Below are 20,870 nucleotides of genomic sequence, written 5' to 3'. Positions count from 1 at the left end.
AAAATATATAAATAGTAAATTTGTTAACATTCTATTCTCTGGTTACGTTTTTTTATAATTGTGTTCTCTTCAGGGAATTCTCATTCTCTGTCTCTTCCGTGAATAAATAAGTTTATAGTGTCATCTACCGGCGTTTATTTTGAGCTTAACTCCGAAACAATAATGGCGGCCATATTAACATACGTCAAATTTTTTGACGGATCTGGCAATACTGTCGCGTCTAACCTTCCTTTCTACATTTATTTCTTTGCGGTGTACACGTGTTTTCTAAGATGGCACCCGTCGAAAATGCAAAAAAATCCGCGAAAACGGCTAAAAAGAATCACAAACACCCGGTGAACAAATATCTGAGTGGAGGAATTCTTCGTTACTCCAAGAGCCAGGTAAAAATTGTGAAAACACTATCAAAACGGTTAGCTCAGCGCTTGTAGGAGTGGATAGCTGTATTGTGCGTCTGAACTAAAGAATCATTGCTTGAGTTCTAATTGGAACATATATTTAATTGAGCTTTCATTCTGAAAAAAATTAAATTATATATATATATTTTCTGAAAAGTGTTTTCAAGGAGTTATGCGCCCATTGTTAATGCGAGGAATGTCGAGTTTAAAATGTGTTTAGGTTGTTTGCCAACATGTATACATACCCTAGTTATAAAACTAACACTTTTTATTTGAGAATAAAGTTATATGATTTTTTCTTTTTCAAAATTTACAGATGTACAAGCGTCGTGCTCTTTACCGTTTGAAGAATGTGAAGCAGCCAATTGTTCCTAAAACCAAGCAACCCATCAAGAAGGTGAAGAAGATCAATGGACCCAAAAACGGTGGTGAACGTACCGTATACTTGAAGAAACCTAAGGCTAATTACCCGACCAAACGTTTCGTTAAGAAGCGTCCAGCTAAGTCGCTCTTCAGTAACCACAAGCGCAACATTCGTCGCAATCTCACCCCTGGACGTGTGTTGATTTTGTTGGCTGGTCGTCACCAAGGCAAACGTGTTGTGTTGTTAAAGGTTTTGACCTCTGGACTGTTGCTAGTAACTGGTCCATTTGCATTGAACTCCTGCCCATTGCGTCGTATTTCGCAGCGCTTTGTTATTGGCACTTCTTCTAAAGTAAATTTGGGAGACCTGAAAGTCCCAGAACACTTGAATGATGCCTATTTCCGTCGCTTGAAAATCAAGAAGGACAAGAAGTCTGGTGAGGGAGATATCTTCGCTGTCAAGAAGGAACGTTTTGTTCCCAACGAACAACGCAAGAAGGACCAGAAGGAAGTTGATGCTGCTGTGTTGAAAGCTATCAAGGCACACCCAGAAGGCAAATTCTTCAAGAAATATCTGCAAAATATGTTTGCTTTACACTCATCGCAATATCCTCATCGCTTGCGATTCTAAATATCGCATTAGGGTAAAGTGTATGAATGTTAAACAGCATTCAGGTTTTCTGTAGGATTTCCAGTTTTTTAATTTTTATGTCAACACAAACTAATAAAAATACACAATTTTTAAAAATTGGAAAAGCAGTTTATGAATTCAATGGGAATCAATATTTAGAGGTCGAAATTCACATCGTCATTAATAAAAAGAGAAGAAGGGAAATGTACATTGTTTAGTGTGATAAAATATATTGGTTAAATATTCGACCGTTAAGAGCACAATGAAATGGTTTCGATATAAAATACGGAGGCAATAGCTGGAAAGAGAATTAAAAAACAAACTTCTAAGTTTATTGCAAGCAATCTTAACTGTAAATTTATTAAATCAATATACACAGAGCATATTCTTCGAAAATGTTGAGTATGTACAAACACATACTTATATGTAAGAGTAGAACACCCAATTGGATGTTTTTGGGCAACTTTGTGGCAAGGATAAATCGACGTCTAACTGGCAAAAGTTAGATGAAATCTATAGATTTTAAATGCTCCCACTTGCAATCGCCTCTATATATTAAATGAAAACAAATTATTTTATATTCTATCAGAAATTGCACTTTATTTTTTTTTTTATAACGGCTCGATCCCACATACATATGCAAACATATACATTAAAAAAATAAACAGTTTCAGATATCGTAAATGAACTGAATATGTATGTGTCAGCATAAAAATATAAAAAGCGTAGGTACATAAACTAATCGTTCCAAATATAAATAAACAATCATTTTTAAATAAATTCAAATTTTAGAATCTTTAAGAAGATTCTGTAGGTTGTGCTTAAACCATTTATTCCAATCCTAAGGCATATTTAAACTTACGTCTGCCCTGTATATACCACATTGTCTCTTGATAGGATCGCGGCAATATCTCATGTACAGAGTCGTTAGCTTTATAAGTACTATAAAATAAATTTGTAGTAACTTGACCGCCACTTGTGTCTAATACATCAGCGACTGTCATAATTTGTACATAATTCATTTCGGTATATACAATGTAAGAGGTCAATTTTATAAAAGATGTAACTGGCACTGGCTTCTCAAAACTGATATCGCAAATATGCGTTAACTTGGGCCGAGTTCCACAGTAGAGGAAAGCAGCGGTCCAACTGTTTTCTAGAGCTAAACGCATTAGGAATCCACCGAAGACAGTATTATGTGCATTGCGATTATCCGGGAATGATGGTATTGTTGTAACTGTACTCCATTCAGACATCCAACGTGCATTTGAGGGAAGCAATCGTTTGTTCAACTCCATGGTGTTAGTGTGTGTTGTTCGCTTATAGATATCATACATCAAACTTTGTTCGAAATCATTTGGTTCCACTTTAAAAATAGATTGGGCTTGTATCAATTGGCGACGTTTCTTGCGTGCCTCACCACCGGAAAGAATTTGTTTTTCTTCCTCCGTAGCTGGTGTAATAGAATTCACGGGAGCTGATCCAGTATTAGTCGCATTGCGGGCAGCCATAAGAAAAAGTGCACGTGTTATCTTTTTATATACGCCTTGGTACTTTTGCTCCAACCAAACAACAATTTCCATTGAACTTCGTCCTACCCAAGATACATGGCCGGAAATGCGTATATCTTCTTTGACATCCGTCGTCAAGTTGCTAAAAGTAATCTTGTCCACCAAAATAGTAACGAATGTGTATGGTAGATTTACATTTGCGGGTAAGTTAGGCACTTTGACGTGCTGATGGCAGACCCAAACTAAAAAATATAACATAATTAATTAGTTAGCACCTCCTTTTTGTAGTTTTTTCAATTAATTATTTAATTCAATGAAATACAAAAAATCACTTTCTAAGACACGTTTAAATATTAAGAGAACTATATACCTGCAAACGCGTCTAAGTCTTCCATTAAACGACCCATACGTACGTTCCCCAAATGGGAGACATAATTATCCTGCAGTCTCAAATCAGTGCTTAACGGAAGTAGTGCGGATGTGAACGAATCCTGCATTGAACGCGCTGGTAAATCTTCCGGTTTTGGAGTATACTTTAGTAAATGTTCCCGACTTTTTGGTATAGGATGATAGCCTCTTTCCAAACCCAAGTGCTGTATTATCTCACTCCTAACTGTAATAGTTGTTCAGGTTTGTATATATGTATGTATGATGTAAGCCTAAATAGTTAAAAGTATTATTATGATTTAACCTTGATCCATTGTATATTTCGGATCCGATACATCCAGTCCCTTTAACGCCGTTACGAAATTTGCCGACCTAAAAACCAATAAATGTTATATTTACATAAGAATGGTGGTTTGTAAGAATGTAATATGGAAAATTTTTGTAACACTTACAGTAGAACAGGCCTTGGCGATGATTGCTTACGCACCAAGATGCGCGAACAAAGTTGCAAAGTTCGAAACATTTTTTATGTAATATTTAGAAGTATTTTAATATAATGGTCTTGACTTTGATAAGTCTGATTTCAATTTGTTTACGAATTTTGTCTACCACATAACATCCAAGCTCTCAGCAAATTTCGCACTAATCAATTGTAGTTGTATTATGCCTCAGTTAGTCTGTTAGCACGTTGAATGCCGCCATAAACGTTAAGACGTGCGTTGCAATATGTCGATTGCAAGAATTCCACGTTTTACCGTTTTTATATCTTCTAGGGCAAACGCCGCCATTTAATATTTTTGACTAGCGCGTTAGATTGTCATAAATATTTGAGTACTTTTTTAAAGTTTTTCAAATTTGCATTGGAATTCATTTGTTTGTTACTGCCGAACAAACGAAAAAATCTTTGTTCGCGCTACGCGATATACAGCACCTGATAATAATTTCGTTCGTTTTTGATTAATCTTCTTTTTTTACATTTTATCTTCTTGTAGATGGGTGTGTATATACCTATACGTATATACACACATGTATACATTTAAGTTGTAAATACATATATATATACATGGCATATTTGAAAAGTATAAGGTATTAAATTTAGCAAATAAATACATACATTTATTTGCATGAACTTACATATATCAGTTGGACATTGTAGACATCTGTTTTTCAGTTGAGCAGATAACGGTGTCATATAAATTTTTGGTCTGTTCACCCTCCATCAATTTACCTTTAAATATATACATATGTTTTTGGTTTGGATTCTTTCAGCATTAATGTCATGACGGAGTGTTCAGTTGCCGATTAAAACTCAGAGTTTTTCTTCGTTCTATTTTAAATGTGCAAACTTAGAGCTGCACATAGCATATCCGAGAAGGCCATCCTCCTCTCCGGTACACAATTCGTATGACGTGAATATATTAATGAGCATGGGAACGATGGTCTATCAATCAACGCCCAAAGTCTATTTTCCCACAAAATATTTTTATTTTATTATTAGTGACATTGCGAGTAGCCATCAAGAATTTGAGCATATGTGTTGGTGTTTATTTCAAAATATTTTCTCTGGACTATCTGGTACATGACAAATAAATCCAATTTTTGCATGTAATATTCATTAAATGTATACTTTGGATCCGGTGCTCGATTCGAGCTACATATGTGACCAGGAGCTTGAACTATGCATGTTGTTGCATTACATCTGATTTGATTTGGACCGGTGCATTTAAACCAACCAACCAATTAATATACAATCTTTTTTCCTAGATTGGTACAACCTTTTTTCATGTTCGTGTCCATATGTCAATATGTGTGTGTTTGGAAGCTGTTGCGAAAAGTTTGTTTAGCGATTTTTACTAAAAAATTTAATACATAGTTTGCTTGAAATAAAGTGTTTTCAATGGAATCACGGCTACGGAATCATTGAAAATGTGGTAGGAATATTTTTCAGCGTCTACTATATCACGACTATAAGTACTTGAGTGGTTCAAAGCATTTAGTGAAAGTAATGCAGTCGCCCATTCAAGTATGTAAATAATGAAATCGAAAATATTAAAGAAACAGTGCTTGAAATCGTCAACACATTTTGATAAATGTTTTGGGAATGAAGCGTGTTAATGCTAGACTCGTACCAAAAGACCTCAATCTTTTGCAAAAACGACTTCGAGTAGAAGCTTGCTTGACGACATAGCTGTGGACCCTATATTCATAATAGGAATAAGCTTGTATTGGCTCAATCATATTTTAACGGCTACAATAAAGATTTGTATTGAAATACTTGCAAATGTGTTTGTTTTTGTCACTCCGGGTTAAATTTAATGTAAAACAAACGGTTCCTTGAAACACGGCATAGCTGTTTAAGAAAGGATTATTTAAAGAATTTTTTTGAATAATTTAAAACGACTATATATTAAAATATAGATAAACCTTAATTATTAAAATTTAAATATGCCGTAATAAACGCATTAAACACTGCAATTGTCTTCAAGCGATTGTTTTTGAAGTGGGGCAGTCGGACGGAAAGAGACATGGGAGAGAAACGAAACCGCGACAGATTCGGAGTAATGTTAATGGTATGGTTAATATTACCAGAGAACGTAAATGATTAGAGAAGGAGCAAATGTTAAATGAAATCTTTTTGAGTTCTAATTTGTAATTCCAGATGAGGGAACATCGAAAAATATAACTTCGAAAAAGAAAAATACACCACGCAATGTGCGAAATGCTATAAATAGACACAACGAATATTCCTAAATGAAAAATCGTTGCGCATACCTATTTAGATTTATGTTTTCAATTTCTATGATATGACAAATTTATAATTATGATAAGCCTTCTGAATTAAAAATCTGTATTATCGGTAAAAACCCCAGAATTCGTAATAAAATAAACATTTTCCAACTTATGTATGTGCTTTATTGTATATCCCCTTATTATGCGTATTTACACAAATGTGATAATCACACATACATTCTTAAATACACGTACGCTGATGCTTGCTTCTTCTTGCCCCGCACAAACAAAGACTTTTGTCTACACTTTTTGCTTTTTGCGAGAAGCAAGTTGAACGATCGCAAGCAAGAAGGGGTCAGGGGCGCACTGCCACATAATTATTTCAGATATATTTTTATTAATCAGATTTATTTTAAAAACGATTATAGGTATGAATTATTTTGTATTTATTAAAAATTAAAATATTATTTTAACTCGCTAATAGTTCATGTTGAAAATTCTCCTTTCTGAAGGGAACATCAGACAAATTCTTCAATTTCTGATTTTTAGTATCGTCGTGAGGAGGCAGCTTGTGGGCAAAATTCGTTCATTTACGTTCTCTGCTGTTAATGTTAACGTTATGCTAATGTTAACGTTATGCTAATGTTAATGTTAATTTTCTTATTATTCTCTCTAAGTTGCCAAAGTTTACGGGCTCACGCAGTAGACTTGACGGACACAGTAGCCCAACGAGCGAATATTTAATTATTGTCGGAAGCATGGATAAACAATGAAGAAGCTGTGGATGTGCCGAACTTCAATTGTGTCGTCCATTTCAAACGTGTCGATGTAAGGGTAGCTGTCTACCATAACTCCACTGACAGAATAAATATTGTCACTCCACATATAGATTGTTCTCTACATCACATCGAGCCAGAGAATTAACGATAAAATGAAATTCATACATAGAGCATTATTGGCATATACTCCCTCTAGTGCAGCAGAATTAGGAGAAGATTTGCACACCATACCAATGGTTTTAAGTGGTGATATTAATGTCAATTTTGCTTTGGAAGAAGCTCAACCAGTGTCTTCTGTTATCGGGGAAATATTTCTATCTCATAAAACTTGCTGGCTACGGTGAGTATTTTAATTTCTAGTGCCCATCGAGATCCTTGAAGTTTTACTTCTATCGCCTAGCTTTCTAGGCTGTTTGGGTTTTTATTTGGTGCTAAGTCAGAAATGTACACATATTCATTTTGTATTATCACAATTAATATATAATTTTAAAATTCGTTACAATTTATTACACTTTTTACAATAACAACTTCTATTAGCTTATAAAATGCATTCTAAATAAATTATTACATTAGAAATAAATGATTAATGAATCCATATGTATAATATGTTGGCATATATGTAATAAGATAGATCTTGACATAAATATACACGATTATGATCTTTAACGGTATACAAATTAATGTAAAGTGTTTGTAAGAAATAAAAAGTTTCATAAATTATACAATTTGAAGATTTAAGGCTTTATAATTTATTAACATAAGAATTTCACATAGAGCTTTCTGCTCATTAACTTATTTCGAGCTTATTAGTAGTAGTATTTATACATATTACCGCTAGTTAACATATGTATGTGCATACTTTATTTCCTATATGTATACACATACTAGATTTGATTAACTTGCTTTGGCAAATTTATTTGAATAAAATTTTCTACTTTCGTTCATTAACACTACAACTTTATCTATATTTATCTACATATTTTCTATTTCTTCGTTTATAGTTACTCGTACATATATTTATGTAAATATTAATGCTTGTTTCTTATTTAACCTAATGGAGTTGAGTAAAAACCACAAATCATACTCATCATTCACCTCTAAATTGCTGAAGAGAATGCATTTATATGTATTTATGTATATGAGCTACAGCAGATGTACATAGAGTATGTATGTATGTTGGTGTGTGCTTATAGATATTCATAAAATATGATCCAATAAATGGCATTAAGGCCGGCAAAGAGCGCCGGGAAGAGCACCCTCGATGTGCGATCAATATAAATGGCTCTCTTCAGACGCTCTTGCTGTGGCGTAAGCTTTGGTTTAGGCGGCTCGGGCTCTGGCGGTGGCGGCGGCGGCGGTGGCGCTATGGTTGGGGTTAGTATTATGCGCGATTCTTGACGCGGTATCCAAGGGCCATCGGCGTCGAGTGGCGGCCGAACAACACGACGTGTGTGCACAACCTGAAAAGCGAGTGATTAACACAATTGCGTTGCTAGGGCTTTGAAATTTAAAAAGGTTATATAATTTTGAAACAGTCAGCTAAAGCTATAGATATATGGCAAATTTAAAGTTATCAACTTGGATCTCAATTGTAATTGTCAAAAGGCTAATAAGCAAAGTGATATTGATGTTGGAACTGGATGAATGACTGCAATGTCGTTTTATTAAGGAATTTTGAGTATTTCCTAATTAAAGGTTTTTTAAAGTTTTTAAACTAAAAATCTTTTAACATTTTGGAAGAAGCAATCGCCTTAGAACACAAAATAACGGGAGTTATAATATCATTCGTTATGTATCTGATGATAAGACGAAGTCTGAGTCACTCTGAACAGCTGAAGGAAGATTCATGATAATCATTATCCTGTCATAAATACTTTTGACCAATGTGTCCTTTCCTTACATTTTAGCATAATACACAGTTTCAAGTTTTAGGTTTTTATAAATATGATGACTCATGTTATAATGAGACGATGGTAAAAATTACACTTTTCTTCAATCTATTTTTACTCACCCGCTTATTTTTAGTCATTTCGTCGAATATTTTCTCAATTTTCTCAATCTTTTCATCCGGCACCCCTTTGGCGGGTGTGATCGCAGGTGCGGGTGTGGGAGTTGTGGCTGGCTGCTTTTCTGGTTCCTTTTTCGCACCCTCCGGTACGGGTTTTGGGGGATAAGCCATTGGTTTCGGTATGGGCGTGTCACTCAACACAATGTTTATCAGGCAATATTCCATTAATGCCATAAAAACAAATACTGTACAAACGGACATGAATGCATCGACCGCCTTTAAGTAGGAAACCGGCGGCAGAGATGATTGCGACTTCGCGTGTTGAGTGGATAAGGTCAACAGTGATGTGACACCTAATGTAACACGCGCTGGCGCAGCTTCTGGCTTTATCCAAAATGATACCCAAGACATTATAACAATCATACAAGTCGGTATATAAGTGTTGAAAACATAATAAACAAGACGACGTTTGAGCGTAAAAACGACCTCGAGACAGGTGAAATTGCCCGTCGAATACACTTGGGTGCAATCTGTAAAATAATAGGTAAATTATAGAAGATTTATTTTAAGTTTGCGAGTATAAGTCCCACCTGCTGTTTCATTTCGTATGAGCGCCACTTGAGGCAATTCAATATTTTCATCAACTACTAAGGGCGTCGTAGGATCCCACTGAAAAATCATGTCGTCTGTTGTATGTGACACTTTTTGAAAAATCCAAGCATAAATATTATAATAATTAATTAATATTCTTTTCAGTCACGAACTTACAACTTTCCATTTGTAGTTTGCATTCTTGTGTATCATGGGGATATATGGCGAAATTCATGATGCAAGACAATTTCAGTGTTAGCTTCACCATATAAAGTATGGTCTTATCCTTATACAACCACATGTAATGATTAGGAATTGTCATGGTTTGAAAAGTAACTGATTTGGCATTCTTGAAGAAAGAATCTGGCCGCCACATATTCTTTAACCAATCGACCTCTAGTAATCTATACTCTTGTGTCATGTTTTCGGGAAGTCGTAAGCGGTGATCTTTCCAGGTTTGTGCAAAAAACACATCCGCAACATAAGTCATAGAATTCTCGTCGATCGAATCGAGACCCATTACGGTGACGTGAAAATAAACAATTGTTGGTTGACCATCCTTTTTGGGTGGACGCATTTTGTCATATCGCTTTATGTCCTCGGGCAATATATCTGTTATCGCTAAGCTTTGCCTTTCATTAGGGTTGTGTAGAATTTTGGTGGTGAATTAGTTCAAGAATCAAAAATTATTAGTAACAGTGATAACTTACTGGTATTCGCCTGTTGTGAATTTCTCTAAACATATTGAAAATATTACCAAGAGAAATATTTGATATTCCATAACTGCAAGAGAGGCAAAAGATTTGTTAAAAAATTATAAAACAAGAAAAAACGTTATCTTCGGTTGCATCGTAGCTATTATACCTTTCATAGGTGAATTTCTTTAACATTAAGGATTTAAAGTATAAAACTATATCTTTATTTTGATCGGTGAATTTGTATGGCAGCTATATGCTATTATAAAAATCCGATCTGAACAATAAATTCAGTGATTGTAGCGCTGTTTTACACAATCATCAGCTGAATTTTGAGAAGATATCTTGTCAATTAAAAACGTTTTCTACACAAGAAATTGCTTTGAATCGATCAGTTTGTATGGCAGCTATGTATTATATATGCCATAGTGGTCCGGTCTAAACCATTTATTCAGAAATTGTAGCACTGCGTTGGACAATAATCCGTTCTAAAATTCGAGAAGATATCTTATCAAATAAAAAACTTTTCCCTACAAGAACTTAATTTGCATTGAGTCTGTTTGATAGCTATTTACTACAGTTATCTGTTATCGGTAATTCCGACAAACGAACAGTTTCTTATGAAGAAAAGTACGTGTTGAAAATCTTAGACCTATATCTATTATTGAAGTGTGGGACTAGTTCGGGTATGTACGAGTATAGATGGACAAAGAATAAACATGTCACAGTTATTATTCGTTAATAAGTGATATGAGCATAAGCAGAGAGAACGGTGAAAAGCAAGTCAAAGCATGAGGTCGACACCGATCAGTGTGGTGCAGATTTAGTATCACAGAGTGATTACAAGAATCAGCATGAATGTCAGCAACGTCAACCCCAAAATACAAGCACCAATCGATTGACGCGTTTACGTAACCTAAACGGCTCGAATTGACGTATAGATTGACCGTCTAATGACTGTAGGCGTAGGCAGAATTTGAAAAATATAGTTCCAAAATCTTTACGGTATACTGTTGTAACAACAACAATAAAAACGACTGAATTTAAAAATAAGGCTTTAGAAAAAAAGATGTCTGGAAAATAGTTGGAATGCGGTTTTCTAGCCTTAATTACTATTACTGTCAGCTCCGTTTGGTTTGAATTCTGCGGCTTTTTGTGCGATTTGAAATGAAATTTTAAACACCCAAAACAACATTTACTTCTCGTTATAACTTATTGACTTGCAGCAGTGTCCTTAGAGATAATAGTTATATAAGAGTTTATTAAATATCTCGCTAAAATGTTTATGCTGTGAAAATTTTGTTTCCTATTTTCTAAGCTAAGTATTTTATCAATATTCTATTATGTGTAAGTATTAGTTTTACACTGTCAAGGTAAGGTAGGACTTAACAAATAGCAAAGGAAAAAGGTGAAATCGGTAACCTTAATGTGCGATGTACCCTTGAAGTAATGTATAAAGCGGCGGCAATAATTTCAAAATCCTTTCAACCACTGTCACTGACAATGACAATCGAATTGAAAACGGTAATAACAAAATATTCCTTAACAATAAGGAATTACCTTGACGGCTGCGTAGTTGTATGGATCGTTCGCACGGATCCAGAAATAGCATGAAGGCTTGCGAAGATTTTCAATCACATACGAGTATGCCAATACAAACATACATTAGTATTAAATAATGAGGAAAATATTCAAATGAATTCAAATTCCTAAAGATAAAAAACAACAACAAATTATATTAGATGTCAATGGCGCATATTTCCTCACCGCCAACGGCTGGAAGACTTTGCAAGGTTTGTGCTTTGTACTAGACCTTCTTGCAGCTATGTGGCGGTCACAATAGCGACTTAATTCACAATTAAAACCACTTGACTGAAGTGGCCGCCCCAAGTAACTGTGTGCGCTTTTATAGCGCATTGTCATGGCATGAAATGCTGCGATGTTCGCATCAACGTTGTCTCGGAGGTCGGCTTTAATATGTGTTGGGGTCGTTGTCTAGCGTCAACGATGCCAGCAGTGCCGATTAGGTATTTGAGAAAAAAGTAGGGAGAAAATCGACATTTAAAAACGTAAGCAAACCGCAAGGACACTTTGAAAAAACAATTTTTTGACGAAAATATGAGCGTTGGATGAGCGTAGGCAAAACTGTGTTATTTAAACAAATTTAAATTGTAAGCAGGTACGCCGTGACGTATGAGCAACACAGCACGTAGTAGAAAATACATACCTAGTAGTTAAATTTGATGTAAAGGAATGATTTTACGAAAAAACTCAACATGATCTTTTTTGTAGAGTGGAAAATTTTGTATTTGTACATCAAATTTTCAAAGTTGTTTTCTGGCTTAATGCAAAATATCAAAACATCCCAAAAAAAAGAAACATGATTTAGGTACGGTTCAAATTGAAAAGCTTCTTTACGTTGGATAATATTGTTTTTAGCACAAAAACCGAAACTACAGGGGTGAAATCAACTTGGGTAATAACAGCCACCCTTATGTATACATATAAATCGATGCAAATATGTTGAAGGGTCTTAAGCCGTGGACTGTGGACGATTTTTTTCATTAATTTAACTGAAAAACAGAACACGAAGCTTTTAGACATATGTATAATAGTAAGTAAAAAAAAGTGAATGAAAATCAAGGTAATTAAACATATTTTTTTTGTACAAAAAGCTATCTTTACATTCATTGTATTGGTCATAGCATTATTTTCTCAAAATTAGTGGCATTTTGGTTGAAAACTGCCGAATTATGGAAAACGCCATGCTGAAACAAAAATGATTCAAAATAAATTCAGTGGATGAGTTTTTATTCTAATTTATACATTTTATTGATTGGCTAAAATTGTGCTAAAATTTCAACGTTATGTATAGCTTAAGAAAATACATTGGTCTTAAAGAAAATATGCATGGCAACCATGAATGGAGACATTTCTTAGTAAGTTTTTGTTGCGTTCGAGAAAAAAAATATGCAAAGTAAAAATAAAGCAAATTTTTTTTTATGTTTACAATTTGATTAAATAATATACAATACTCTACCGATATTCGATACCTTCAAAAAGGATTTTTTTTGGCACTAAATAAAGTTACTCCTATGTCACGTACTATGGCTTATACATATGTATATAAGTTTTTTTTTGCAGATTTTCTGGGATTAAGTTACCTTTTCACCCTTATTAGTGATTTCCACAATTTCTCCATCGTTTATGAGAAATCGAGAAAAAGTGAAATGAGTCAAAATCGATGATTTAAGAGGTTATACCCACTTGCAAGTCAGGGAAAACTTGTTTTTAGTGAATTTTTTTTGACGAGGCATTTTATATTATAAATAAATAAAAATAATGTGTAATAAGAGAATTTAGCGTACTTTGTCAATAGCCGATTCATTTTAAAAAATATTTGGATTCCTTTGAACCCGTGACCGATCTTTAGGAGGATATCTAATAAAAGTGGTCTGATGGTGAAGAGGAATTTTTTGCTTAAAATTATCTCAAATCCAAAAACGACAAAAGCTTACTATTGCTTTAGATAAATATATGTAATGATGGAAGTACTAGTCAAACTTTTAATTATTGACAAAACGGCGGCTTTCAAAAAAAGTCGTGTTTTGGGAAAAAATTTATGTTTTTTTTGTGGTTTTCTAATACTCTGTTGAAGGTTCTTACGGAAATAAATATTAAGGAAATGTCTCAGAAAGATTGAAAAAATACATCTAATTTTGCATATTTTAAAAAACGCGCGTAACGAATGTCATTGTCATTCGCAGCCATAGACTATATTGAAAGAGCAACGTTTGTTCGGAAATGTGGTTACTGAATTAAATTATATCGCACTAATTTACTAATTTTTGAAAATTACTCGCCACAATTAAATGTACCGGCTTTGACGGTAATATTAATAATACCAGTGTTGATTTCATTTTAATGTAAGTATTTAATAATAATAAAATATGTATACTATGAGTTAGATTTCAGAACGCAGTATACGAACTTCGCATAACTTATTTAGTAATCTGTGGTAATCTGACACACATAACCTAACATAGCGCTAACAATAATGTTATTAAGCTTTTGATAAAGTTTGTTTTGTTTTAAAGACTAAGAAGTTTGTTGTTTGCTAATAAGTGTTTGTTAATCACGGTAAGTTCACAGCTTAATATCGATTTTTGGTAACTTTTGATGACTACACAATATTAAAATTTGGTATACATGGTTAAACAAAAAATATAAAGGAGTAATTTTTTATTTTCAGTTGGATTTTCGTTTTTAAAAATGCTACCAAGCAGACGTACAAACTTAGGCCGCAGAATTCGAAATACTGGAAGTCGAAGATTAATAACAGCAAATCAAACTGATGCGCAACGCGAAGCGCGAAATGCAGTGTTAGCTACAATATTTATAACTTAAGAACGGCTTAACCGATTTGGCTTTAAATTGATGAGAAGATAGCATAGAATCGTCTATTTTAAATAATTTGCTACTGTTTTTAATGTGAATGAAAACGTAAATTATCTAGATATACTCGGAATGACATCACATAATCTTTAGATGAAAATTATTCAGAGCTATTTCAATTCACCAATTATGCAACGGTACAACTTCGAAAATCAAAAAGATTACAAGAAATATTATTGTAGCAACTATTTTGACTGGAAAATTGAATGGAGAAATGGTCCTCTTGCCACGTTTTCCAACTGTCAGAACGTACAATACAAATAGAGCTTAATTAATTGAATTTGAAAATGTTTATAATTAAAAACTATAAATATTATTGTTAAAATTAAGAACGATCAACCTCTTTCATTATTTCAAACGTTATCTACTAACAACTTTGAAAATTACTCATTTTTTTCATACTTGAATATAAAATTAATAAAATTAAAAAATCAACATATTATATTTTATAAATTTTATATTCAAGTATGAAATATGAAAATAAGTTAACAAATTTTCAGAAATATTTTTATATTTATTTATTACGCTTTTAGTTTAGCCAATTAAAAATATTCCCATTTTTAAAATTCCAGTGAATTTAATAAAAAAAGTTTTAAATTCAACCCTCAACAGGGTATATTAAGTTTTCCACGAATTTTGTAGCATCCTATGAAGTTTGTACCATATATAAATGATCAGCGTGAGCTAAATCGATTTAGCCATATCCGGCTGTCTGTAATCGTATACACTCGTCCCTACCTACTAGTCCCTCAGTTTATGAAATACCGATCAGAAATTTTACACACGTCCTTTTCTCCTACACAAGCAGCTCATTTGTCGGAACCTGTGCTATACAAACTGATCAACCAAACCAAAGCCCTTATATGAAAAACTTTTATTAATAAACAAAGTATCTTCACGAAATTTAGCATATATTAGTTTTCAAAGTGGCGCTATAATATCCGAACGAATTGTCGGATTACTATAGAATATAGTTGTTATGCAAACTGCGTCCTTGAGGTGGAAACTTTTGTATTTGGCGAAATATCCTCACGAAATTCGGTAAAGATTATTGGCCAAGATAATGCAACAATTTTCGAACATATTGTTCAGGTCGGACCACTATAGTATATAGCTGCCATACAAACTGACCGATCAAAATCAAGACATGGGACTTTTTATACCCTTTTATGCTATAAATAGTGTACCGATGACGGGTATTCAGTGTAGCCGAAGTTTTATTCTGTTTTTCTCGTTATTTTTTATAATTTAATTTATTTATACATTCAACTTACCGAGTATTCGAAGCGTATATTTTATATAATATTAAAAGAGTTTTATATTCGAAAGTTCTGTTTGCTAATTTTTAAACTCGCATTCACAACAGTTGCTTTTGGAAAACACTTCAATTTTTTCACAGGCAAACTTATGTAATACCGTAGGCGTACTTTATTTGGTTTTACATAAAGCACGTTTTGGTTTTAAGCACATATTTGAAAACATATTCGAAATTATTAAATTTCTATGAAAACTCATTTTATGGAATTATTAATTTAGGAATTTAAAGTAATTTTTATAATAATTGTCTCCGCTTGTCTTAACCTCTTTGAAGTTGCTTTCACTTTTAGATTTGCACGTCTAATTGCGCTGAACATCCGCCGCTGACTGGCGGTTACAACGTTGAGATTTGAATTTAAACCCAGTAGATTCAGAAGCTGAGACAAAAGTACCTGCAGCCCATGCATCAGAGCTCAAGCATTGTAACGCTCGCCGTTAAGCAGTAAGTAGCTAATACACTTACGTAGCAGGGTACTGGAGTGCTGACACTCATTGGCATCTGCGTGCGCGTCGGTGGTGGGCACTTGACGGATGCAGATGAGACAGTGCCGCTGTTGTGGTTGTCGCCATTCAACGTTGCTGAGATGGAAAATTCTTTTAATCTCTGAAATTTCCTTGCGCTTTCCTTCCGTTCACATAGACGGGATATGTTTGTATGTGTGTCTATGCGTGCATCTCTGTTGATGCTGTTGTTATTTGAAAGCTGCTGAAAGGGAAAGTTAACCGCTCAGTGCTGATGCACAACGTTCGTATGCATTGACGAGAAAGGATTCGGCGCAATGGCGTAATCATATTAACGATTTCGATATTCAATCTTGACACATATATGTATGCTTATGAATATATAATTGAACATACATACTCAAATATTACGGATAATAAACCGTTAAAACAAATCGCCTCAGGAAACTAATAATATCTCTCTCCAATAATTACTGCTTGCTAATTGGCACATATGAAAAATGTGTGTGTTCTGTGGTTTCACAATTGCTTATCTACCATGTGCCTGGTGCTAGCATATGATTTGTTGCTGCATAGGCAGCCACTTAACATAAATTCCACAAGTACTTTGACATTGCCTAATCCTGTCGTCATTATTCCTTGTAGTGGCACTTAAGCAGGCTGCTGCTGCAATGCTGAGCGATGGTTTTGCTGTAGTTTCACCACCAATGCGTTTGTTGTTTTTGTACTTGTTTGTCGCGTTCAATGTTAAAAATTATTCACTTCGACATAAATTATCGATTGGCTCCTAAAGTGCTGCTTCAAGCAAAGCTTAATCGTTTTATTTTATGCCAACATACACCCGCACACATACAATCATACGCTTAGCTGTATATGCGCGTGAATTCGGCGCAAAGTCATCACTGCTGTTGATTTAAAAATAACAAATAAAAAACAGCTGTGCACGTTAAAGTAGCTAAGAGCGCATGCAGGCACTCATACAACCAAACAAAATATATATATATTTATTTGTACACATAGTATATGCATGTGCATGTAAGTTTGTGTACAAATAGTTTGCATTATGGGACTTTAGTATATCTTTGGGGGTTTCTTCGGTGCATGTGCACTTAGATTGGTGTCAATCGGATAATACAAGGGTATAAATATGTACGCACAGCGTTTAAAAAATTTTAAAAAAGCAAAATGCAATTTAAGTTGAACATAAATTTAAAAATTGATTGTTCATATAACTATGACCTTGAAGAAACTCTGCAATTTGACCGAAACCATAATCGAAATTCTGAAGAGAATTGTATATCGTAAGCCTAGGAATACAAGTAATCTAATCGATATACATATAAGCATCGAAGAAAGACTTACTCATACCAAATATATGCAATGATAAGATATCAATTTCAAATTCAATTTTTATTTTATTTTTTAATTAAAAGCAGATTTATTTACATATAGTATGTACATATAATTCTCGAAAAATAATTCAATACATTCTACGACCATTTAGAATACTTTTATTAAAAGTGTACTTAAATGAGCTTTTCCATTGGAAAAGAATCGTATGTATACAAGAAAACACAAAAATAAAAAACGTATGATTTTCGGCATTTATTTATATTGGCGTACTCTATTCTCGAGACTTAAACATATTCTTTTGGCTCAGACGTGGTTCTTCTCCGATTTTGTCTATTTTCAAATCAAGTTAAGTTTGTTGGATTTGGCATATAGTTTCTGATATATGCAAATTCGTCAAGAGTTGGGCGAAATCATGCTCATTATCCAATTTTTAAGTTATATGCTTGTTATTCAATTATATTAGCTTTCTTATTCTATGTGACGATCAAAATATCCCGTTTTGGATGGATACTTGGAAATTAGTAACATATACTTGTAGTAGCTCCCATAGAACCCACTTCTTCACAATTGCTTCTAAAGTTCATGGTACCGTTACTTGTTAGACTATGTTAATAGATATTACATATATTATATACCAACGTAGCTGACCTTCCCGAGTATTCCAAAATATAAAGGGGTTTAATATCTACTGTGATTTCCAACAAATTGTCTCATTAGAACCGAAATCGGACAAGAAATCTCTGAGGACTTACAATCAAGTGCTGCACAACTTTTGTCTCAAGCTAATAAAATAAATTGACGACATCCCTCTTGTGTTTGAGATTTCACAAACGTGACAAAATATAATATGTGTAAAAGTGCATAGCTTTTACGAGGGTAACTTGTTTCTCGCAGACACTGAAAATAACCAATTATTAAACAAAAAGAGTGTTTCAAAGTCATAAGTTACTATTTGAAGTATGTACAATATATAATTTTGAAAATGGATGACGACGTTGAAAAAATTAAGAACGCTCTATCTACAAACTTAATATATGTAATAATCATTTTACTTTTCACAAAGAAATAACTTCGAATTAAATTTATTTTCGGGAATAGTAAATAATAGAGTCAGGACATGCTCGTTTCTAGTATATGCCATATTTTAGTTCAAGTGAAGTTATTATTTCTTGTCTCTATTTTTAATAGTAATTTTAAAGAAGTCAACTGACAATATAACTACCTTGCTTCAGATTTGACCATGTCGGTGGTGAACATACAATGACCTTGTCAATGCCACGTACATATATACATACATAGATACTAATGTATTTTTATAGTTTTAACAAATAATTTTAGGTATTTTTAGGTACTTTCCATTGCATATGTAGATGTTTAGTATTTACTTAAAATTTCAAGGACAAGTCGCATTACGCATTCAAATAAGTCTATTTTTTCTCAATAAATTTGCTTAAACAAATCTTTTTGCACTTACCTTGCTAAAAAGCCTTACATGAATAAAATATTTGTATACATACAACACATATGTATTAAGTGAAATATAAGAAAAAATAGCCTACTTGCAGGCGAACGTCGCAGACGGAGGACACTTAGCAAGCATCATTTCAAAGACAGCAGGGCGTGCAGACATACATGCATGGGTATGGCAGTAACAACAAGTATACATCATCACCATTATGGTTTTCAGTATTGCCTCACCAGTAGCTTTCTATATGTATGTGTCGGGCAATAGCGGATGGGCTCACAACCTGACTGCATGCCACATAGCGCATTTACGTCAAACCCTTTTGTGGCAACTTTAAGACAACAAGTACCGCACTTAACCTCATCTTATAAAATCAGCGCAATAAAAAAGATTGGAATAAAAATAAGTGATAATATAAAAAAAGAAAAATGTTACCATAATCAGGCGTTGTGAAAAGAAACGTTTTGAAGATATTTTTGTATAGCCGAAAGCACTCAAGTTACTGGCGACGCGCCCTTCCTCCAGTGAAAGCGACTAGTTTTCTTCCAGCTCGTAAGTAAAATGTGGCTATTTGATAATTTCCTGCACTACTTTTTTTCACATTGCCTTCATCTTTGCTGGTTTTCATTTTCATTTAATTTAATTTAGTATAAAAAATATGTTTGTATATTTCCTATTTAATTTACATACTTTAGTTCTCGCTTAAATGACTTTGAATAGCGGTGCCTGTTGAGTAGTAAGAGTGATGAGCGCGTTGTTGCATTTTCGAGTTGCTTCCACTTTTACACTTTTCAATGCTTTAATAATTACTAACAATAGTACAACGGTAAAATTATACAGCTCCCTATAACACCGTATGACCCTCTAACACCAGACAGAAAAATGTATCTTAGAATACTTACTGAGGGGGCATTAGATGCTGGCTGAGCTTTTCAACAAGCTGCTGGCCTCCTTGCCTTGATATTTCATGTGTGAGATTATACCGCCATACAATTCAGATAATTTGATAATTCAGAAAGCGAAAGATAAAATTATATCGTTATACGTGGTAAGTGGAATTGGCAAGTGTTCGTCACCTAAAATATATAATGGCGGTGTTGCGTTGATGCGTTCTCTAGATATATGGGTGTTATAAGTATAATTAGAAAAAGACTATACTTGTTGACCGAGTGGCTGTTAGTTAATAAAAGTTTAGATTTTAACAATGGGATAAGGAGAGCAAGAATTCTTAAGCTAATTATGCTCACATAATTATAGAAAATATCCAGTTATGTAGAAACGTCAGGGACGTAACGTAAAATACCGGCGATTAATGACCCGAAAATACGCCAATTCCTTAAGCTATGCGCCGCAAGTAAATATACAAATCGTTGGGCAATGGTAATTTATGGCAAATACAAAGAAACATTGTTAGTAACTTACAAGACAGTCGGCCAGTCGCCGAAAAATAGTGCAAGGGCAAGCGCAAAACAGTTTCAGATCTACTAGAACACATATAGTGGCCGGCTGATTTTTGGATTCATCTGAAGAAAACAGCCTACTTTAAAATTTCATAATGCATTAAAAAAAGAATTGAATTACCTTTTGAAAAAAAAAATTTATTTTGTAATCGCAAATACGGGATTAAAAATTAATAAAATATTATTAATCTCGCTTACAGGATTAAAAAAAAATTTAATCACAACTACCGGATTGAAAAAAAAAGTTTTAATCTTAAGCATATAA

The 20,870-nt window shown here is 33.7% G+C and overlaps 3 protein-coding genes across 3 annotated transcripts; 1 reads left to right on the top strand and 2 right to left on the bottom strand.

Annotated features, from left to right (window-relative positions):
* Positions 1 to 209: 209 nt before the first annotated feature.
* Positions 210 to 1,517, top strand: RpL6 (ribosomal protein L6). The gene is made up of 2 exons (XM_014232300.3): positions 210 to 383; positions 715 to 1,517. Exons 1-2 carry the CDS (start codon positions 273 to 275, stop codon positions 1,390 to 1,392), a joined length of 789 nt encoding a protein of 262 aa, XP_014087775.1. The 5' UTR covers positions 210 to 272; the 3' UTR covers positions 1,393 to 1,517.
* Positions 1,518 to 1,962: 445 nt separating this feature from the next.
* On the bottom strand, positions 1,963 to 4,051 carry LOC106615916 (acyl-coenzyme A thioesterase 9, mitochondrial). Its single transcript, XM_014232305.3, has 4 exons — positions 3,743 to 4,051; positions 3,595 to 3,662; positions 3,274 to 3,516; positions 1,963 to 3,145 (listed from the first exon to the last, which is right to left on the bottom strand). Exons 1-4 carry the CDS (start codon positions 3,811 to 3,813, stop codon positions 2,223 to 2,225), a joined length of 1,305 nt encoding a protein of 434 aa, XP_014087780.1. The 5' UTR covers positions 3,814 to 4,051; the 3' UTR covers positions 1,963 to 2,222.
* Positions 4,052 to 7,325: 3,274 nt separating this feature from the next.
* On the bottom strand, positions 7,326 to 16,213 carry ort (ora transientless). Its single transcript, XM_014232315.3, has 6 exons — positions 15,823 to 16,213; positions 10,109 to 10,181; positions 9,576 to 10,030; positions 9,398 to 9,508; positions 8,811 to 9,337; positions 7,326 to 8,259 (listed from the first exon to the last, which is right to left on the bottom strand). Exons 2-6 carry the CDS (start codon positions 10,177 to 10,179, stop codon positions 7,987 to 7,989), a joined length of 1,437 nt encoding a protein of 478 aa, XP_014087790.2. The 5' UTR covers positions 10,180 to 10,181; positions 15,823 to 16,213; the 3' UTR covers positions 7,326 to 7,986.
* Positions 16,214 to 20,870: the final 4,657 nt, after the last annotated feature.

The sequence above is a fragment of the Bactrocera oleae genome, chromosome 2, assembly GCF_042242935.1.
Source record: "Bactrocera oleae isolate idBacOlea1 chromosome 2, idBacOlea1, whole genome shotgun sequence".
Classification (NCBI taxonomy): Eukaryota; Metazoa; Arthropoda; class Insecta; order Diptera; family Tephritidae; genus Bactrocera; species Bactrocera oleae.
Note: the sequence above shows the minus strand (reverse complement) of the source record. Positions and strands in the feature narration are given on the sequence as shown.

Excerpts from the sequence above, each read along its gene's own strand:
- RpL6 (XM_014232300.3), top strand. The coding sequence starts at position 273 with ATGGCACCCGTCGAAAATGCAAAAAAATCCGCGAAAACGGCTAAAAAG. Across the intron at positions 384-714 it reads TTCGTTACTCCAAGAGCCAG|ATGTACAAGCGTCGTGCTCT; the intron begins GTAAAAATTGTG and ends CAAAATTTACAG.
- LOC106615916 (XM_014232305.3), bottom strand. The coding sequence starts at position 3,813 with ATGTTTCGAACTTTGCAACTTTGTTCGCGCATCTTGGTGCGTAAGCAA. Across the intron at positions 3,663-3,742 it reads TCGCCAAGGCCTGTTCTACT|GTCGGCAAATTTCGTAACGG; the intron begins GTAAGTGTTACA and ends ATTGGTTTTTAG. Across the intron at positions 3,517-3,594 it reads GAAATATACAATGGATCAAG|TTAGGAGTGAGATAATACAG; the intron begins GTTAAATCATAA and ends CAACTATTACAG.
- ort (XM_014232315.3), bottom strand. The coding sequence starts at position 10,179 with ATGGAATATCAAATATTTCTCTTGGTAATATTTTCAATATGTTTAGAG. Across the intron at positions 10,031-10,108 it reads TTCACAACAGGCGAATACCA|GCAAAGCTTAGCGATAACAG; the intron begins GTAAGTTATCAC and ends CCCTAATGAAAG. Across the intron at positions 8,260-8,810 it reads AAATGACTAAAAATAAGCGG|GTTGTGCACACACGTCGTGT; the intron begins GTGAGTAAAAAT and ends CTCGCTTTTCAG.